Source organism: Myotis davidii, unplaced genomic scaffold (genome assembly GCF_000327345.1).
Source record: "Myotis davidii unplaced genomic scaffold, ASM32734v1 scaffold96, whole genome shotgun sequence".
Lineage (NCBI taxonomy): Eukaryota > Metazoa > Chordata > Mammalia > Chiroptera > Vespertilionidae > Myotis > Myotis davidii.
This window is the reverse complement of record NW_006289416.1, coordinates 2,893,363-2,915,522: the sequence shown is the minus strand read 5'-3', so window position 1 is coordinate 2,915,522 and position 22,160 is coordinate 2,893,363. Positions and strand designations below refer to the sequence as shown.

Below are 22,160 nucleotides of genomic sequence, written 5' to 3'. Positions count from 1 at the left end.
CACACACACGCGTGATGGGGTCCCCTGGACTCTCAGGGATCTCATTACTTGCCATGCCTGCTCGTGACAGTACAGCATCTCTCTCCTGCCCATGTTCAATGTCACAGCAATAGCTTGGGGTACTTGGCTGGACAAGGGAATTGGCAACAGTCAAATGAGATGCAGTTTCCAGTCCAGAACTTTGCATAGGAGAGGATTTTAGGTGCCCCTTCTAACAGTATAAGAGAGTCTGTTGTCCCATTCCTGACCCTTGACAGGAAGAGGGAGAGAGGAACCTGTTTTCACCATTACTATTTTCCTCCAGTGGTGTATGAGCAATTGTGTGTGTGTGTGTGTGTGTGTGTGTGTGTGTGTGATGGTGGGGGGGGGCGTTGGGGCTAGGAGTTGGAGAAGAACCAAACTTTCTAAAGCAGGCCCCGAATCTGGCAGTTCTCTGAATTTAGAATGAGGGCTCTTTTTTCCTTAGTTACCAATTCTAGCACTAGACATCACTGACCCTTTTATTGTCCTTAATGGACACAACTCATTCAATTACTTTGGGTATCTTAACAATGGAATAAATTAATTGTCCAGTAAGATAACAGATGTACAGTGACAGAGCAATTTCACACCTCTGAACCTCAATGGACCTTGGGTGACTTACCTGATGTTACTCTGAAGGTACTGCTTTAAACCCAAAGGAATTTAAATCAGAAGACGAGCTACAAGAAGTGACAAGAGAGATGCAGCAGAGACCCAAATGAGTAGCCAAACAGTAACAATGAGAGAAACACTGATGAAGAAGAGAAAAGGTGTGAGGACTGTTTATTAATACCGAGGAGGCTCCAAATCAAAAGACCGCCAACCGAAATACACACCGCTATCTCCACAACACGCGAACATACTGGTTTGCTTAACAACTAGTCCAGTTCTCATAAGATACTGGAGCATAACTGCAATCTACATCCAAACTCTGCTCCACAGCACATCCGTCTGCTTCCTGATCATTATTCAATGTCCCTCTTTTTCTGGTCTTTTGCTTAAAACCCTTTCCTAATATCTGTGCTACCAATGGTATTTTCTTAACTATTAAAATATTAGTTGGTGCTTTTAAAAAATATGAATAAAAGATTTGACAATCCCCACTCTCCTCCCCTAAACCAAAAATAGGGAGTAGAAAGCACAAAGACTTCCTTACACTTAACCAAACCATTTGCACACGAGTAGCACAAGGTAGCCTAGGCCAGATTCCTTCGCGTGCCCTCCCAGCGGGTCTGATCACTTGGACTTTTCGCCTTTCTGAGGCTTCGCGGCAGCCATCCTCGCCTCCTCCTCTGGGATAAACACACTGATGGTGAAATCGATGGTCTCCGAGCCATACTTGTTCTTCACAACCAGCCCATACTTGCCGGAGTCGGCAGTGGTCACCCCGGAGACAGTAAAGAAGGCCGTCTTGCCGGCTTCGAACCTGAGGTTGCAGTGGTCATCCGAGTCCAGGGACTTCTCGTTCTTCAGCCAGGAGATCTCTGGAGTCGGGTCGCCCCACACAGTGCAAGTGAGATTAAGTGTCTGCAAAACAGGTTTTATGAGAGGAAAGGAGAGATATCAGATATAATGATGATCCAACTTCAAAGTTCTTCTGATGGTGTGGCATGACTCAACGGAGGATAAATATAAACCTCCCGGATCAGGGTTTGAACTTGTTATGTATATGCACCTGTGTGAGTTACAGTTTGAACACAAACCTGAGAAGGTTTCTTAGGGACTCGGATTTGAGAATGCTTATTCCAGATCCCATCTCCATTTTCACTTTCATAAACACATCAATAGAGGCCTTTTACTCTAAAATGGCATTTCAAACTCTGTCTCAGTAGAGACATCTCATTGCCATAATCACCACCTGCTCACATGTGCATTTCAACTGCGTCACAGAGCCCAGCAGCAGAACCCTAACAGCTGTTTCAGATAATGTGACTAATTTTCAAATTCCATTTTCTCATTTTATTTCTCCCCCAGACTCTACCCAATCTGTTTCATATACAGTTGTAATAAATAATAGAGAGATCCTGTGTACCCTTACCCAGTTCCCCCCATAGTTACATTTTACAAAACTACAGCATAACATCACAACCCGTACAGTGACATTGTACAATCCACTGATCTTATTTAGATTTCCCCAGTTTTACTTGTACTCATTTGTGTATGTTTACTTCTATTTAATTCTACCACCTGTCTAGATTCACGTATCCACCACCTCCATCAAGCTACAGAACATTTCCATCACCACAGGATCTCTCGTGTTACCCTTTACAACCACCTCTCCCCACCTCCCAATCTCCCAATCTCATTCCTAATCTGTCTTCTGTTTCTAAAATTTTCTAATTTCAAAAACATTATATCAATAGCATCAGACAATATGTAACCTTTCTGGATTGCCTTTTCCACTCAGCATAATTCCTTGCAGATTCATCCAAATTGTTGCAAGTACCAATGATTTGTTCATGCTTATCACTGAGTATGTGCCATGTTGTGGTCATATCTCTAAGCGTTATCTGGACCGTTTTGGGCTATTAGGAATAAAGCTGCTAGAAACATTTGTGTACAGGTTTTTATGTGAACATAAGTTTTAATTTCTCTCTGATAAGTGCCCAGGAGTGCAATTGCTGGGTCATATGGTAAATGCATGTTTCATATTTTAAGAAATTGCCAACCTGTTTCCCTGAGTGGCTGTACAATTTTGATTTACATTTCCAACAGCAATGTGTGAGTGATTCAGTTTCTCTGCATCCTCACCAGCATTTGTTGTCACTATTTTTTATTTTAGCAATTCTGATAGGTGTGTTATGGTATTTCAATGTGGTTTTAATTTGCATTTCCCTGATAGCCAAAAATGTTGAATTTATTTCACATTTTAAATTTCATTCTAGTCAGGGGCACGTACCTGGGTTGCGGGCACATTCCCGGTAGGAGATGTGCAGGAGGCAGCTGATCGATGTTTCTCTCTCATTGATGTTTCTAACTATCTATCTCTCTCCCTTCCTCTCTGTAAAAATTCAATAAAATATATTTAAAAAAAAAATCCAGTAATTATAAGAAAAATAACTAGGGCACACAGGGAAAAGGATATCCTTCTAAATGTCCTTCTATAGAGTCTTACATGACCACCTGTGATCTCTTCTATAAGAGTATCTTTTAAAATTGCATAGATTAAGAAATCTGTTTTCTTTCCAGGATTAATTAGCATTTATTACTGAATTATTCTACAAATACATTTCAAGAAAAATATGAGTCAACCTATTGCCATTAGTCTTCTCCAAGTGGGCCAGGTTTTGGAAACTGTGATTACTTGGGGGTTAAGACTTTTAACAAAACCAAACAAAACTAAGTACCTTAGATGTTATGGAAAACTATTATCCATACTCTAGATTTGAGTTATAGATCACAAAGTATTTTCACATATACACTGTCTCTTAATTTTCACTATGACCCAGTGAGTTGCATATTTTGAACCTCATTAGGTGAGGAAAATGGAAAATAGAGTTTAAAACAAAAGCAACCCTGTAAATGGTTGAGCTTAAAGTAAACTGTAGTCCTGTTTCACTATGAAGAAACACAGGTGGATGAAACCTACCTCTCACTAAACTTTAGATAAACCTTGTTTTATCACTCTAGTTCCAATCACCCATCATATGTCTTCATTATCATTTTGAGGTGAGAAAAGGTTTTATTCTACTATAAATACCCCTATGACTGGTATATTAAACTTGTTTTTTTTTTATTGATTTTAGAGAGAAAAGAAGGGAGATGGATGGAGAGATAGAAACATCGATGAGAGAGAAACATTCATCAGCTGCTTCCTGCACGCTCCCTACTGAGGATTGAGCCCGAAACCTGATCATGTGCCCTGACTGGAAATCAACCATGACCTCCTGGTTCATGGGTTGATATTAAACCTGTTTTTAATGAAACAGGGATGAAGAAAGCGAATCCAGGTTAGAAAATATGTTCATTGCTTTTCAGAGATTATTATGGAGCCAGGTGATACTAATTTAAAACTTACGAACAGAAATCAGTTTTCAACCGAAATAGAGCCTATCGACATCCATGGAGCATCGTGTCTCCTTCCAAAGGTGAGGTGTTTGAAAAGACAGCCCCTTTGCCACCAGGTGTTAGAAGTCACTTCTTCCTTTGGTTACATTTGTCATGTAGTTATGATTGAACATTTTCTACTCCTTGTGATTTTAGAGGGTGACTCTAGAAAGATACTAAGTGGTCCACATGTGCCCACATTAGACAGACTTGCATCCGGATGCTTGGCCCAAAATATTAAGATGATTGGAAAAATGGCTGCATTTTGAACCTTGTATTGGCTATTCTGAAGTCAAGCATAAGCAGCCACTGCATAGGATGGTATGTATCGTAAAAGATAGAACAACGTCTGAGGCACTGGAACCCATTCCTAGTGTGGGAGAAGCAGGGACAGGAGCGCTTCATGCTTACCTTGCCCTCCTGGATGGTGACCACATCGGGGAGACCACCCACCACCCGGGCGCGATCTGCAAGAATAGGCATTTCTGGTTAATCACTGAAACATTGAGCATCAGCGATCACATTCACAAAACCACCCCAGGGAACTAACTTTCCAATTTAGTCTCCTTCTCCCTACAGTAACTTTATACCTGCTTTTAACATGCAAAATTTAAAAATGATCCAGTGATGCTGAAATGTTAATCCTTCTTCACACACATATTTCATGAGTGCAGGAGCCTCTATCCGTGCCTAAAATATCAGCTTGAGATCTCTTTGTTGGATCAAGACCCGCTCTATCATTTTCATGGTTATTTTCAGTCCTGGCCCCTCTGCAGCTCAGTGGGGCTCAGCTCGAGGAGGCAGAGCAGATCACTATGGACAACCTCCAAGCTCTGTGTGGCCTCTTTTATGGGCTTCCCTATGATGAAAAAAGGTTGCATAATTGGAAGTGTTATGTCAGGGAGATCTGGCGGTTCGTGCAGACATGGGCTTTCTTTGAGGCTTTCCCTATAAACCTTCCCTCTCTCGTATCCTGATAGTTCTTGGTAGCACTATGCACGGCTGCTGTCTATGGCCATGAGTATAAAGGCTTCAAGGTGAAGGGACAAAGTGCAGCCAAGGTGGTGAAATCCAGGGCTGACTCCCTAGCCAAGCCATGTATCCTGTGTGTGACTGACTGCTCAGCCCCAGGGAAGGATGCCTTCTGTAATTCACTCAAAATCACCCTCTCTGATACCAATGCTATGGCTGCCGCTGTCTCATTTGTAGGCCTACTTCATGAATGTGTAGCTCTTGACCCATATTTCTACAATTCCCTTCTCCACTAAGTCGGGCTAAAGCTTTAGCTGAGTGTTGACTGCATTCTCCCACTGATTTCACTGCACCTTACACCACTTATAAGCCCAAGCCATCATCTGGGTCCCTGTGCCACTTGCTGTGTGATATTAAGCGTGTCACATCACTGTGTGGACCTCAGTCTTCTCATCTATAGAATGGGGGGAGGGTTGGATTAGAAATGTGCACAGAGTCCATGGGATTCCTCTGAGGGGGCCGGAGAGAAGGTCAAGATGGGGTATTGAGTCAAGGAGCCAATGAAGATAACTCTGCCTTTACCTACTTTATATATGGGGTCTGTGTGGAAGATTTTGTGTGAATTAAGTGTTCCATGGCTTGTAAAAGTTTAAAAACAGAGAGCTAGAAAAGCTCTAACATCTCTTCCAGCTCTAAACTGCGGTGACCCAGTGATCTTAGGAAACTGTTCATGAACTGGAGGGAAGGTTGGGCTTCTTGCCCACTAGAGAGTTCAAGAATGGGGCGTGGCTGTCAACTGCTGCCGCCTCGGGCTTGGTTTTGCTTGTGTGTCTGAGTGGGAGGGACATACTCAGGTGCCAACAAGAAAAACTCCCTGTCCCTGGACACTCCCCACAGGCCCCTGGTGCTGCCGTCTGCCCTATTCACCACCAGCAGCCACCTCACAAGCCAGGGTGAGCGGGAGTTTAGGCGGAGGACAGCAGCACATGGCCAAGGTGAAAAGTTCCATTCTGAGTCGCCTGGAGCCACTGCGAGGCAGACAGATGACTTCACTTCCTACTCCTTCCCCTGCTCAGGCCCTTTCCACTCCAGCTCAGGACAACTCGAAGTTTTAACCCTCAACATTTTTCAAGTCATGCCTCCCCCACTGCTAAAGAACCAGAGTTATTATGACGAATCAGTCTGTGACTTATGGAATGCCATAAGACCGAGTCCTTCTCGAAATCTCTATGTGTGAAGCAAACAGTTGATAGAACACGTTTCTGGGTGGACCTGACAGTTCGGTGTGTGTTCACCGGGACGGTGTCCAGTGAAATGTTGTCTCTCCTGCGGGGCTCTCAGGGACACCGGGAGTGCTTGTGATTTACCTCATATAAATGTACGCAGATTCTCATTTCTTTTTTCCTTTAATGTACCCAAATGTTTCTGATACGCTGTGCCTGCTGCAGGTGATTAACAACCTATTTTATGAGTTGCAGCCTGGAGATTTTCCCAAATCGCTGGCTCAAGGTAAGACCTGGGTGATATTCCTATACTGTAACCTGAGACCTTCTTTTCATAATAGACATCCTTACTCAAGAGACTAAATGAAAACATATGTAGAAGGCCTAAGATTAAAAAAAAAAAAAAAGGAAAAAAAACTGCTTTTACTCTTTTCCATCTGCAGTTATAATAGAAAATAAAAGTTACATTTTGAAACTATGCTAGGAATAAGCAAGAACAAGGTTTACTTACTTTTCTCGGCAATGGCAGCTTGTCTGTGATTGAGAGAAACAAACAAACACACAAAGAAAGAAGAATGTGGCTTTAGTGGTGTTTCAGAGTAGCTAACCTTGCCTGTGTCTCATGGCCCTACAGACATTCTGCTGTTCAACACAGCAGTGGGGAGCACTGGTTTCACTGCCCTTGTCTAAAGGAAAGCCCCTCCCTGTTACTCAGACGGGGGAGCAGCACCCAGGGTGTTCCAGAGAAATTAGTGCATGCACTTGGCCTTTGCGAGGCAGAAGAAGACTTACTTTAATCTTTGGAATTCGGCAAAGGCTTCCTCATAATCTTTAAGGGGAAAAAGAGAAGTTAGAATTTGCTCAGCCAGAATTGACAACACAGAGGGGCTGTTTAAATTCACAGCATGAGGTCCATGTGATCAGTGCAGATAAAAATAAGCTGGCCCTGTGCCTATGTGTTCACTCTACAACTTGATGGACTTAAGCAAATACTTTCTAGGTAGAAAATATGAAATAGTGGACTTTAGAAGTTCTCAGTTCTGTGAGAGGCCTTCAACTCTTCAAACGGGAAGGCCAAGAATTAGCTCCACCAGAGATAAAAAGGGAATAAAGGTCTGCTTCAAATAAAAGTTGGTTGTCTAATAAGCATCCTGAGCTTCAAATAGGCCTTTCTCTTATTAAATCATCCCATAAGCCATCGCCTCCTAGCTGGACAGTTAAATGTTTCTATGTCCCGTGGCCTGGCCCACCTATTTGTATTAAAGAGCACAAGGAATTCCTGCAGCCACAGGCGTGCCCGTGCTTGCCTGAAACAATGCTTCTCCGCTGTGCAGAGAAGAGATAAAGGGCGAGCGAGACGAGGAAAGGAGAGCTACAGAGTTCTAAATAATCTGTTTCCCTGAGACTGCAGGGTGAGCCACTTTGAAGACTTCAGCTGAAAAGGCAACTTCATTTTGAAGTCCCTCCCACCTTGCCTTTAAAGAGCCTCTGTGGTCTAGGAATCATAATATTGTACAGAAAACATTTATATAACACTAGTCCACCCCCTTCCTTTTCCAGAGGGAAAAACGAAAGCATAAAGCCAGGCTTAACATCTCTGGAGGTAGACTAGTTAGGCCTTTTGCTTAAGGGGGACTTGAGAGCAGGGTAGCTAACTAAGCCCTGATGGGCCAGAAAAAAAATTTTAAGTTTTAAATCTATCCACTTCTTATTTTCCTTTTTCTACTGTGTTTCAAAGTATCCAATGGTCTGCAGAAGAAATCCCCTGTCACTGTGGGATGTGACTCAGACACAGTGTGGCCCAGAGAGTGTAGCCCCGGGGGGCAGCCTCTCGATCCCTACAGAGACCCTTCAGCAATTATGGTGGGCGGGGCAAGGTTAAGAGACATTACAAAACCACTCAAGGCAGGGTTGAAAGACTGTTTTCTAAATTATGAATCTACTCTCTGAGGATTAAAACAGTGAGAGCTATTACATATTTAGGTTGCTTTTTTTTTTCAGAGAGGAAGGGAGAGGGAGAGATAGAAACATCAATGATGAGAGAGAATCATTGATTGGCTGCCTCCTGCACACCCCCCACTGGGGATCAAGCCTGCAACCTGGGCATGTGCCCTTGACTGGAATCGAACCCAGGACCCTTCAGTCCGCAAGCCGATGCTCTATCCACTGAGCCAAACCAGCTAGGGCTAGGTTATATTTTAATATATGAAGAAGTGGAAGAAAAAGTCAGTCCCCAATCTTTTCCGGTAACGTCATACAGACTATTTTATTTTTTTAAGGAAATAATAAATAAGATGAAGAATACAGTACTAGGAGATAGAAATGGCACACAGTGTTTTTAATTTTTTATTTATGACTGTATGTTTTAACTTTTTACGTTTTAAGTAATAGCTACACATCGCCTTTTTTCTATGTTCTTAGGTGGAAGCCCTTTTTCCTCATCTCCTGTGACTTTCTTCTCTTACCTTGTCTCTCCAGAACCACACCTCCACCCCCATTCTTTCAACCGATAACCATAAGGATCCAACTTTTCCAGCTTCTTTCTGTCCTCAGTATTTGTCATTGCTTAGTCACACTTATTCCCACCCCTGCCCTGGATCTCCACCCTTCCATCCTTCTGAACTCTGATACATCATTATTTCCTTCACTCACATCTTTAGTCCTTCCAACTCAGTGGATTTCTTGGAATCCATGAACATGATCACATTTCAATCCCCATAAAAACTATGCTTTTCCAGTGTTTGTCCTTGCTCAAGTGATAGTAAATCAATCTGCCTTTCTTTTGTATGCATCTTGAAAGAGTAGTGCTTACTTTTCAATGATTCTCCAACCATTGAAATTCTTGACTTCTACCACTGTGGTTGAATTTAAACTGCTTTACTAAAATCTCCAATCATCTTCCAATAGGTAAGTGTATTGACCTCTTATCACCCTTCATTATTTTTATTTATTTTATTTTTTAATATATTTTTATTGACTTCAGAGAGGAAGGGAGAGGGAGAGAGAGATAGAAATATCAATGATGAGAGAGAACCATTGATCGAACCCGGAACCTGAGCATGTGCCCTTGACTGGAATCAAACCTGGGACCCTTCAGTCCGCAGGCTGACGCTCTATCCTCTGAGCCAAACCACTAGGGCTCACCATTCTTTTTAAAAAGCCCACTCCTCTATAGTAAGTTTGAACCTGCAGAATATCCATTTACCTTGTCCAGAAAGATCCACTGTCTTCTGGTGTCCTGTTTTGCCATCAAAAAGCTCCATCACATATTTCCCTTGGTCATTCGGAGTGGGCTCGCTGATTTGCAGCCAGATCTGCTGCTCCCCGGTGACTCCGCTCTTAACTCTGTCTGTGTACTTAATAGCAGTCCCACTGTTCAAATCAAAGAAAACATCGTTATTGTTTGCTTTCATCCAGAGCTGACCTTTACTTTGTCCCTTATTGATGGTCTTATCATAAAGTTTTACAGGCTTTCAAATAATATGGGATCCACATGTGGTCCACAGCTTCAGAGCAATGATGGGCCCTGCCTGAGTCACTAAACTTGGATTTCAAGACCCAGGGTGAAGGGTGAGGGAGGGCGTCTGAGAGGCTCACATTTAACTCACAATAGCAGTCTGGGGCCCAGGCAGATTGCAACATCAATACTTCTCAGTGGTATTAATTATCTTTGTTTTTGCTTGGGCTTATTTGTAGGACTAAGGGAATCTTTAAAGTGAAAAGGCCAGGGAACATATTATGTTACTGTATATTTCATGCAGATGCTCTATGAATATAAATCGGATTTTACAAGCTAATCAAAAACAGACCTAAGGAGGTTCACATGTGGCTGGCATCTATTGACATATGTTGTTAGAGAGCTATTTAAAACACAAGTAATTATGCACTAGTAAGGCCAAGAGTGAATGAAAAGAAGAGTTGCTGCCAGAATGAATGAGGCACCTTCTCTGTTCCTGGATGTGAGTTTCGCAGTGTTCTACAGTAGGTCAAGAGCAGACCCAAGCATTGTGTTCTTTGCAAGAGAATACAAGCAAATAGAACCCTTTGTTTTGTGATCTGAGGATCTAGAAATGTCGCTGTTATAGAGGAAGTAAGAGAAAGGTACAGGTAGATGTACTCTCAATGATGTTAAAAGTAACTTCAAAGAAATAAGGGGAAAAGGCACTAGAACTACCTAATTTTATTAACAATTATGCAAAGAGAAAAGACTAAGGTATAATCCCAAAATGTTCCTAATATGACTAGGAAAACTATGGATAATATATTATAAATACTTTATAACTTATAATATGATATTATAAATGTATTTTCTAATTCTGTTTATAGTTACAATATGCAAAATAAACTTTAAAAAAACCTTGAAAAATAAAAATCTCCACCAAAAAGTTTCTGTTTTCAAACAGTCAGCTTTTTCTTATACAGCACATTCTATAAAAGATATTAAAATTAAAATGCCATAAAATGTAAGACAAAGGAACCCATCTGTATCCATAGACTTTAACCTGAGCAATATATTTGTCTTAGAGAGCTAGACAGACAGTTCTCTGCTTTGCTATAATAAATGTTTGAATTCTTTAATCTCTGGCTAACATGCCTAATAGTACCTTAAATTTGTAAAGCACTTTATGGTTTACAAAGTGCCATTAATTTCATTCATTTGTTGGATCCATCAGTGTTATGAGATAAAGCAGGTATTATTTAGTGAGATTCAGAAAATTAAATAACTTGCTTAATATCAATGGAAAGAGAGGAGCAATGTCAAGACTAAAACCCAGTTCAAGTATTTTTTTCATCATGTCACATACCTACATAACGACAGTGAACACAATCCTTGACTCCTGAATCTTTCATAGGCGGGTGGACACAAAAAACATTTATTTAAATGACTAGTAAACCAAGTGATGTAAGAAGTTTATACCTTGTTAGTCTAATAGCAATTTGTTCAGAACTCAGTGTTCTAAGTTTTCTGAACAAGTAATTCTTTTAGAGATGAGGTATAAAGCTTTTTGATTGATGATTCAATTACCTCATTTTCTCTTATTCTTCAGACTGATATATTAGAATGTCTTAGATGTCACAGAGGAATTTCCTGGAATTTGATCTATTTTAATTTATACTTCCCTACAATATATTCTGAAAGAAATTGGATAAAGGAATGAAACCCCAAGAATTCTACATTGGACTTTCACTTCTCATTTTTTAAGAATTCAGGAAATTAACAATAGTAATAATAAATAAGACATTGTTCTACAAAATAGGAAAGTCATTTTAAAGAAAACACAAATGGTTGTTCTGTGGGACCCAGCTCTGGTTAAATGTTAACTAAGACTTCTAATGCAACTTGAACACAGGGCCAGTGCCATGACAGGAGGCCTCTGGAGCCAGGCTGCCTGGACTGGCCCTCATCCACCACTTTGCTGTGTGACCTCAGGCAAGTCACCTCCCTCAGCCCAAACTTCCTCTTCACCGAAGTAAGAAGTATCTCCTCCAAAGAGTTGGGTATGTTAAATGAATTCATACATCTAAATGGCTTGGAAGTACCGGGTATATTGTAAATACCCACTGAAGGGAAGATATAAACATTGTTATCTGTGTCCTCCTGGGGGTGCCGCAATGACCTACTGCTCAGGGGGTCTCATCGGACTTGGAGAATGAGTGTCAGCTGCATCCTTAGTGTGGGCTGAAGGCGGCTGTGCCCCATCAGATTTCTCTGCCAGGCTGCTGCTCTCTTTCAGCTCAGGAAATTTCAAGGAAGCACAGAGGTTAGGATAACATCCACAGTATACATGGGAGAACTGGTTTGACTTACAAACCCATTTTGGCTCTTGGAATCCCAGAGGTGAACCTGAATGCAACCCCTCTAGAACTCCACAAAGGAAGCCCGAGATCAGAACAGATCTTCAGGCTCAATTCAGTTCAACTACATTTTCCCAAAGTGATCTGGAGATCTTCAAAGCCTTCCGAGGGAGGACAAGAAACATGCCAATGACCCAACTATGCCAATTGCTACAAAGAACAATAACAAAGCTGGACACTTCTCAGATTAGGCTTCTTTGGTGAATTAGGCCACTAATTAATATAGTGGGAAATTTAGTGTCTCTTGGTACATGCTGCTTTAGTTTTGTTCCAGATCATAGCATGGGTAGCTGTGTGTAGAAAGAGAGAATCGGCATCTGGCTCTGGATACTTGCAAAGCAGAGGGAGCCCAGACACAACCGTCTGGAGGTGGAGATCACATTATAAAGATGTGCACGAATTATAGCACTTCCCCGGTCACAGAGACATGCTCCTAGGCCTCACCGGTTTCACCCTATATGTGTTGAGGCAAAGTGCTAACTCACACAAAGGGAGTGGCCTGGGTGTTTCTGTCCTATACTCATCAAGTCAGGCCTGAGAGGTCAGAAGACTCCTTAGCTGAGAGTACAGAGAGTTGCTGTTGTTTTTCCAACTTTTTTTTTCTTCACTTCAATGGAGAAGGAATTTCTACACAGCAATTAAGCTCCCATTACTTACTTGTGGGACCAGTTAACTTTCAGGTCATCCAGGTAGTAAGTAACAAGAGAGTACAGCCGGATGCCCTCAGCCGTGCTCTGAATTTTCAGGTCTGAAGCAGACAAAGCTGAAAGAAGAAAATAGCATATTTCATACACCTGTAAACCCATCCAGAAGAATAATGAAGCACTGTCATGGTGAGAACATTTTAACTTACCTATTTTTTTACATACTTCAGTCATCAGTTCTTGAAAGGCTGTGGATGGAGATTCACAGATAAAACTTTAGCAAAGAAATGCTCATTTTAAGGTGAAATCTCAGAACTATCAGCATTGCTCTCAAAAATATTCTATCTGGTGGAGGGTACTGGTCACAAGATAAATTTGTTGACCAATTGAAAATAAGTGTTCTTGGAGTGAATAATTCCATTTTTATCAAGTTGTAAAAGATCCTTGCTCTTATTTTGATATTTTCCCCTCCAATTCTCTAACTTTTGTCACATTTACACTCTAGAGAAAGATCCACAATAAGATTTCCAGGAAGTTTCTTGGCTTTAAGAGTCTCTTCTTCTTAAGTCCCAGGAAGCCTTAGTTCCTATTAGAGGAAGTTTTCTTATCTGTGTTATCAATTCATAATACATTAACCATCTATAAATCTGGTATTTTTCAGCCTAATAATGTTTTTTGCCAATAAACACAGTTAGTCCTGTCTCCACCAAGAGTTAGGAAGGTGAAATCAAAGTCAGACTTCTGCTGTTTGTTAGCAATATTGTTAAAGATCTTGTTCAGGAACAAAATTGGAAGTTTGTGGGTCACATATAGGTCTTTGCTATCATGATGTATTATGTCCTTAGTAGTCTCTGAAAAGTGGAAATTACTTTCATGCTCTGCTAATAACTTAGAGGCTTAGAGTTTCATATATAAATCTTTCTTGTCATCATTTAAGGGTGGATTATTTTGCAACATGCTTCTCACAGTTTTTGATCCTGTAACGTTTTTTATAGGGTTGGAACAAAAATGATGATTTATATTGAAAATAAACCCCTGGTGGACTGTGGACTATAAATTCTCTGAGGATCAAAAGTACACTTCTGATTTCTAGGGGAACTTAGAATGAAGTATTTTTCAATATAACAGTAGTTCACTCTGCTGGAATTTCCATTAAAGCAAAATCTGTGGATAAAAAAATCAGCATGACTTTGATCACCAGCTCAGTCTCACTCATAATTCTGGAAACCTGTATGTAGAACACACAAAACAGACCCCAGCAGCTGCTGGACTGACCTTCATCCACAAGCTTCAATCTGCTCTTATCTTTTCCTCTGTCATCTTTCAGAATAACTTCATAAATCCCAGCATCTTTCTTGGAAAACTAAGGGAGGGATACATATACCACATTGGAGGTTATCGTGGCCTCAGAGTTGGTGTTTGCATTTTTAAAGCCCTGTTATTTATAGAACTGCCATCAAAACACACACTGAACAACATTTAACCATGTGAGCGATGAATAGTTTGCAGGTAAACCTATCCATTATAAATTGACCTAGCAGTCCTGATTTCTCACCCTTTATGGCTAAAATTGATTTGAGACTTAATAAGTCCATATCTTTTACTCTGCCTTCATATATTTGAAAGGTATGCTCTTTTAAACAAAAAGAAGATAAAAATCTACACTTATATGAATACTATTCTGATTGTACTTTTGGGAAACAAGTTATCGTTAGGCTTAAGAGCAAATGAAGAAGGATCCACTTAATTCCCAGCTGATATTGGTTGGATATGTGACAAATCCATGCATATCACAAGGTGAGAGAAGCTTTTGTGTTCCTACAGCTTGCTTTTTAGATGAAGTCAGGACACAGATCTTTGGAGCAGTTAGAAGTAAGATACTACAAATGCCCAGGACAAAGGAATACAGAATCTAGTCTCTGGTTCTGGAGAGAAAATAGGGTGCAGAACTAATGTATACATTTTACACTTATTGTCACCTACCTCTGTTATAAGCAGGGTACATATACCGTCCTTAAAGTCATGCTTTTCATCCACCGATATCTCCCTTTCATCTTTATACCACAAAATATGGGTCTCCTTCTTAATATTTGCCACCTAGAAGAAAAACCATAATTACACTTCTTGTAATAAGGGAATGCAACTCTTATGAGTAGTTGTTAATGTGGCCTCAGATAGAAGGAAAAGCACTAACCTTAGAGTTAGAAGATGCTAAAGGAATTAATTCAAAGCAATTTTAACTGGTAAAGAGTTTAGAATAAAGTGAATACAAATGGATAAACCTAAATCAGTAGCATCTTTATTTACAGCAGTAAAACTTGACTTTAATAGTGCTAGTGGACAAGAAAAGAAAAAATAGATACATACACACTAACATACAGACGGACTTAAATGAAAATAAAGATCTGAAAACCATAGGAAGACAAATCCTATCAGATTAAAGTATGGTCTGTGTCACATGATAAAACAAATGGCTTATCAACAGAACGGAACAAGTAAGCCTCAAAATATATATCTAAATATTTTTTAAAAGATAAATGAAGCTTTGCAAAGAAATTTGGAGGGGGGTTATGTTAAAAATTTTAAAAATAAGATTACAAATTTTCATCTGTTTGTTTATAGTTGTATTTCCTCTTTGGGGACTTGTAAATACATTTGTCCAGTTATTCAGTTAATCATCTCACTATACATATATCTAATCATTATGTTGTACACTTTAAACTTCTGGGTTATATGTCAATTATAACTCATTAAAAACAAGGTCATTCAAGTTTTAAAATGTTAAAACATTTTGGTTAATAAAATAAGAACCAGCACTGGTAACAACATAGTAAAACCAATACAAATGCTCTTTATGATCCTTTAAACTGGTTTCTGAATTATAGAACGTGTGTTGCTAGGCGACATTGCTTACAATAGAAAGTGCCCCTGATTGGAGAGCTGCATCCATCCCTCCCAGGATGGAAATGGACCCCATAGCTTTGGGCTTCCCCGAGTGTACTGATTCTTGTAATTTGTGCATGTCCCTTGTGGGGACCCTGGAAGCTCTGTCTAGGGAGTTGTTACAAGGGGTATGGGCACCTCGGGGAGTGAAGTATTTTAAAAGCTACGGTGTTTCCTATATCTGACCAAAGCAGATCTTATCTCCTTGCAATTGAGCTGTCATCTGGAGGTGGCACTTCCAATATGCACTCCTACAGGAGAGGAATGCCCCGTACCGCCCTGCAGGCAACCTGGAGTTCTTACCTTATAGTCTTTTGAATAGACTAGTTCCAAGTGGGGCCCATGATAGTTCCATGAGTCTGAATGTTTGGCTACACACACACACTGCATTAACTATAATGGATATGTAATTGCCAAATGTACGTAAATTGCTATAATAATGCAACAAAGAGCTATGAAAGGACAGAGGAAGGTTCATTCTACCTAGACTGAGAAGGAGAAGGCTTTATGGAAGAGATGACTGACATGGGCCTTGAGAAAAGATATTATCAGAGAAACTGAAAGAAGGCAGCCATTCCAGACATTGTAACAATATCAATACAGTATTATGAATTCAGAACCTCTTTCTAGGCTCCCCTTGATTGTCCAGAAGCTGGGTAAGAGGCTAATTCTCCTGAGGAAAGCCATCAGATGGAACACTAGAGCTCACCGCCCAGAAGGCTACTGCAATAGGTAGCACAGAAAGAAGGAAGATGGACATGTGGGCCTCCCTGGTTTATGGGGTAGGCAGTGTGCAGGAGAAAGTCAGTAGGGGACAACATGGAAGTGGACAGCTAGGAGAAGAGGTAGTGAGGGTTTTAGCTGCTGCCTGAGAAATTGTTTTTTAAGCGTTGCCATTTCCTGAGAGGATAAAACCTAGAATTTATTTTTCTTATACATTTATGGTAGACTGCTGTTTCTTTAAATTTCATCAGACCTAGAAGAGACTGGGGCACTTGGATTCTGGCTTTTATATGACAACTACATGCCAAATGCCAAAGCCTCACTTCTACCTTGGAGTACCTGTTCACCATCACAACCTTCACACTTCAGCTTCATCCAGCAGAGTTCCTTATCCAAAACATTTTGATGACTCACTCAGCTGAACACCATGTGCTAAGGTACAAAATAATTCAGGACGCAATGTGAATTGCTTCTTCTAAATCTTTCCAAAGGCCTAATTAAACAATTGATTCTGGGCTGCAAACACTTTACCTCTCCCTCATGGCAGCATGGTGGTCTCAAAACCAGTAGCAGAGCTGGCCAATACACAAAAGTATTATCGTACTAGTCACAAAATTTAGATAGGGAATTGCTAAATTTTCATTGGAAGCAGTGTAGCTGGAATGATTCTGGAATAGATCTACCACTTAAAATATAGATTTGACCTAAAACGAAGACAGTGTGAGATTCTTTTGAGATTAATAATTTAAAAATAAAGGGGGGGGGTGTTGAACAGGTGGAGCACAGAGGCTTTTGAGAGCAGTCAAAATACTCTGTATGATACTATAATGGTGGACACATGTCATTTATACAGTTGTCCATGTCCACAGAATGTACAACATCAAGAGTGAAGCCTAATGTAAACTACAGACTGCGGGTGATAATGATGGGTCAGTGCAGGCTCATCAGTTGTAACACATGAACCACTCTGGTGGGGGATGTTGTCATTGGGGGAAGCTGTGCATGTGTGTGGACAGAGGGTTAATGGGAAATCCCTGTACCTTCCCTTCAATTTACTGTGAACTTAAAGCTGCTCTGAAAAAAAGTCTTACTTAAAAGCACACACAGAATAGTCTGTCCTTATTGACTAGGGTGTGGGTAATGAATAAGAATGATCATGTTGCCTTCCCATATTTTTATGTTGTTTTATGTTAGATGTTTCTTACAAACCAAACATTACAGTAACATTCAGCAGTAAGGATGTGTTGCTTATCATTTGGTTCAAATGGAAGAGATGAAAAGTTGATCTTCCTCTTCTCACATTCTATTTTATCTTTATTTCCCTTGTCTCAAATGTTAAAAATTTATCTACTTCTTACCTTACACTTCAATAGTACATTACATTCACCAGTCACTTCCCAGCTCAAATACTCAGCAAAATGTGGACCTAGAAAATATTAATAATATCAGTGATCACCCTATTAGTCATGAAAGCAAAAATCAAAGCTCATTCTTTTTTTTTTATTTTAATCCTCACCCAAGGATGTTTTTATTGATTTAAAATTTTTTTTTAGAGAGAGACAGGAAGTGAAAGAGAGAGAGAAACATGAATGTGTGAGAGAAACATTAATCAGTTGCCTCCCATATTTGCCTGACCAGGATCATAACCGCAACCCAGGCATATGCCCTGACCGGGAATCAAACCTGCAACATTTTGTGTTTGAGACAATGCTCCAACCATGAAAGCTCATTCTTAAATTCTAATGTAATTTATATTTGAAGTGAATTTTTTAAAATTCAAGATTCCGTTTTTAAACATTTTAGATGAATACCTATTTAATAATAAATATTTTCAATTATTTTTTATTTGTAGCCGTATTAACATAAGTAGTAACATTGATTTTAATTTGTTGTATAAATAATCTTGGAATATTTTGTTCAAGAAACTGAAGCTACTTCTTCACTCACTGATTGTTTTTACCTTGTTTCCTGATCCATTCTTGCCTCTGGAATTCAGCTTCTTTCTGGAGATTTTTATAAACTAAAAAGTAAAAAACAAGAAAGTAAGAAACTGAGTGGAGTGGTATAAATGTGCATGGCAGTCACTGTGCTAAGTGATTTATGTTCATTATTATAACATTAGTACATCATGACCACTTTATTCATTTTCAGTCTTCACAGATGAAGAAATAGGCTTGGAAAGGTTAAGCAATTTGTTCAAGGTCATGGAGCTAGGAAATAGTGAAATAGTACTGGACATTGGAAGTGGAGAGAGCAGGCCACCCTCCCCATTGCTTTGTTAAATGCCACATTTTCAATCTTGATGGTTCCCACATTGTTTTTTGGCAGCTGAAGTACAATCGGATGTATGATTAATTAATGGTCTACTTTTGCATATTTTTCTTCTTAATTTAAGCAATTTAAGATAAGCACACATCATAAGATAGTATCACAGTTTGTTTCTGAGACACATATACAATCTTGGTTGTACTGCAATGTCTTCACTTTACTACTTTTAGTCGTAAATATTTGTTTATAGATGAGATAATTTATATACAGTTCTGCCTGTAGGCCAGGGATAAATTTGGTATTCTTTGAAATTAACTTTCACTTCTATGTAATGAAGTACTATGGAAAGTATTAACTGAGAATTGTATTTCAAGCATGGGAATCCAAACAAGAACAATTCCTACTACCTTCCACATGACCACTTTTGTGCCATTTTCATTAAAGGGAGCAGCAAAGTATCCCGGTTAATGTTCCACAGAGTTCTTACCATCTCCAATGAGAACAAGAGTAGAATGGCCAGTTGCTCTTCCATCTTGAAGCTGGAAAGTATATGTTCCCTCATCCTCATCCAGGAGCTTGTCCATGAACATTTCAATTATACCAGTGTTTCGGTCAATGTGCATCTTATATTTCTTCAATGTGAAAAGGAAAAAAGAGAAATTAATGAGGTAGATATGATGACAATAAGCCTGATAAAAGAAATACAAACTCCAAAGAATCATAATTTTAATAAAATTTCTTGTTAACACTTTTTTTAGATGAGCACATTTTCAAAATCTTGTACCCAGGAAAAGTAAAATATTATGTGGAATATATGACTGTGACCAGAAATGATTACTAAAAGACTAAAATTTAATTTTTAAATATAAATAGAGTTTTGTTAACCCAAGTCACAAAATGTTATCCAAAAGTTGTTTTTAGCTAATCTCTTCACCTTCTTTCATAAAAAACATATATGCATAACCCATGGTCACAGACAACAGTGTGGTGATGACCAGAGGGAAGGGGGGAAAGAAGGGGTGGGTGGGAACATCCACAATAGGGTCAACAATAAAAATGAAGAATAATTAATTAATTAATTAGAAAGTCCAACATCTCCAAATTTAATTACTCACTGTTAATTATAGCGGCATCTAATAAATCATGTGAGTAAAAAAAGTTGTTCTTAGATTTCCATTTACATTCCAGATTACATTTGTTTTAATTATCAGAATAATGCAAAATTAATTATAGGCAGTAGGAGGAAGTATTTGTCTCATTATTGCTATAGCCCTAGTATCTAGCACATGCATGGTATGTAGCAGGCAATGAATTAATATGAGAAAAAAATGCTTCCAAAGCATTTGAAATCCATTGGCTCCTAATGAAATTGCCCTGTTAGACTATGCTTATTTTATCCTGTTGCTTGGGCAACTGTTTTTTTCAGTGTAAAGATAAATCTTAGCCCTTGGGCATACCAGTACAAGTTCCATAATGAATTTGAATTAATAAGTTTTTCTATAAAGTGCCCATGAAGACTCAGGTCTGGGATCAACTCTGTGGTGCAATTCAGGTCCTGGAGCCTCCCCCAAGGAAGCCAGTCTCCAATTGAGATCACTTTTTGCTTAGCTTTCTTCTACCTTCCTTGTTTCCCTGACCCTCTACTCTTGAGATTACTTCCCCGTAAATCACTTGAAACTCTACTTCAGAATCTCCTTCTAGAAAACCTAACCTAAGACAGTATTTTCCACCCAATAAAACAGTATGATTAGAGCCTAATGCAATGACAATATACTGTGTGTGCATGCAGCAACATGTAAGCGTGTGTGAGAGCACATGACAGGGAGTGGGTCTCTGCACACAGGTGCACGAGTGTTCCCTCAGTGGCTTTGGTGGCATAGAGTGATGCCAACAAAGTTTTTCCTTCCTTTCCACTGGGCAGGTGGTGGTCACAGCAGTTTATGAGAACATTTGAAAACAGGGAAGAGATGGGTCATGGTGGACCCGTATCTACACACAATTACTGTATGAGTTGAAAAGGAATAAAATGCATACCCATCTACTCGTTATAATACTCATTCTTCCCCTCACTAATGACCCCTCAAATGTTTCAAAAACATATCTTGATCAGAGGAGAATAGGTTGTTAATAGTGGCCACAAACCATATCTCTCCCCTGTCTTTTCAGTCTCCCATTTACACCCACGGTAACATAGGTGAAAGCCAGGGCCCCTAAACCCACGTTCTTCAGTCCCACCAGGCCCTGGCCGGATCCTGGCTCTACTGATGTCTGGAGAGGACAAACAAAGCACAGATGTTGTCATTCATTCTATGGAAACTATGCTTATGTTAAAAGCGAAGAAGTAGATATAGATATACACAATCACCTATGTAAATAAGATACGAATGAACATATACACACAGATGTATAGAAAAAGACCAAAAAGTACATACCAAAGTCTAAATTTTTATGTACATCAAAAAGTTGTAAAAATTTGTGACTTGTTCTTTCTAAGTCTTTAAAGTTTTTTACAGAAAGGATGTATTGCATTTTTAACCAGAAAAGCAATAAATATATTTTACTGTAGTTTTTTTCTGAGCCATTGAAACAATTGAGGCCATTTCCTCCATATAAAGAACCAAGTCCCTGCTGGGGATTCTGATGTGAGTATGTGAGTTTGGGTCAGGGTGCTGGCTCCTCTGCCTTCTAAAGAGAGCAGCTCTATTTCATGGGTGATTAAACTTCCTGATTTGCCTGAGACAGTTGTGTTTTATGACTCTCGTCCTGGGAAAATTACTAGTATCCTCTTTCATTCTCAAAAGTGCTCCACTTTGGATAGTATGAGACAATCAATTTATGTTTTTCTCTGCATTTTTTACATGTGAAATTTAGACTCCCCACCCGACACCTAGTGGTTTTCATAACAACTTACCTGCATTCTAATAGGCTCCCCCAGCACATTCTATAATAATATGTTTAGAAATCTAGAAGTGTAAAACCTACCGGCCCTTCAAAAATTTCCTTTTCATTAAATACGTAGTTGACTTTGGCATTGCCAGACAGCTTCTCAGCCTGCATCCAAAACCGGACCTGACCTTTCTCCAAAATTTCAACTGCCAAATCTGATTTAACTGCGACAGCTATGACAAATAGAAATAATAATTATATTGGTAACCAATTTTATTGACACAGATTCTTCCAACAAGTGAAAACACACTCAATGGAAATGGCAATGGAGCACCTTGCTTCTTGAAAAGCCTGGAGGCAGTGAGGATGTTGGAGGGAAAGCATGGCATGGAAGGATGGAAGACCTGGGTTCTAATTCTGACTGTCACTCTGGGCAAGTCATCTGCCTTCTCTGAGGCGCAGATGTCTCCACTGTAAAAATGCAGAGGATGAACTTGCACCCTGAGGTCCTTCAGTTAACCTTTGTGACTCTCTACTGTGGCTTTGGTTATGTATACCTGGTATGCAGGGACGAAAA

The 22,160-nt window shown here is 39.7% G+C and overlaps 1 protein-coding gene across 2 annotated transcripts in view; it reads right to left on the bottom strand.

Moving 5' to 3' along the window:
• Positions 1-776: 776 nt before the first annotated feature.
• The window catches only part of MYOM1 (myomesin 1), a 118,683-nt gene continuing 97,299 nt past the window's right edge, over positions 777-22,160 (bottom strand). For both annotated transcript variants that reach the window (XM_006761861.2, XM_015562699.1), the window contains 13 exons: positions 21,680-21,816; positions 19,185-19,329; positions 18,390-18,449; positions 17,788-17,855; positions 14,747-14,860; positions 14,039-14,126; positions 12,973-13,011; positions 12,777-12,882; positions 9,469-9,635; positions 7,056-7,092; positions 6,775-6,797; positions 4,480-4,535; positions 777-1,548 (listed from right to left, as the gene is read on the bottom strand). In XM_006761861.2, the coding sequence (XP_006761924.1) occupies positions 1,258-1,548; positions 4,480-4,535; positions 6,775-6,797; positions 7,056-7,092; positions 9,469-9,635; positions 12,777-12,882; positions 12,973-13,011; positions 14,039-14,126; positions 14,747-14,860; positions 17,788-17,855; positions 18,390-18,449; positions 19,185-19,329; positions 21,680-21,816 (1,331 nt within the window). In that variant the 3' untranslated portion in view covers positions 777-1,257. The remainder of the gene's footprint in view (positions 1,549-4,479; positions 4,536-6,774; positions 6,798-7,055; positions 7,093-9,468; positions 9,636-12,776; positions 12,883-12,972; positions 13,012-14,038; positions 14,127-14,746; positions 14,861-17,787; positions 17,856-18,389; positions 18,450-19,184; positions 19,330-21,679; positions 21,817-22,160) is intronic.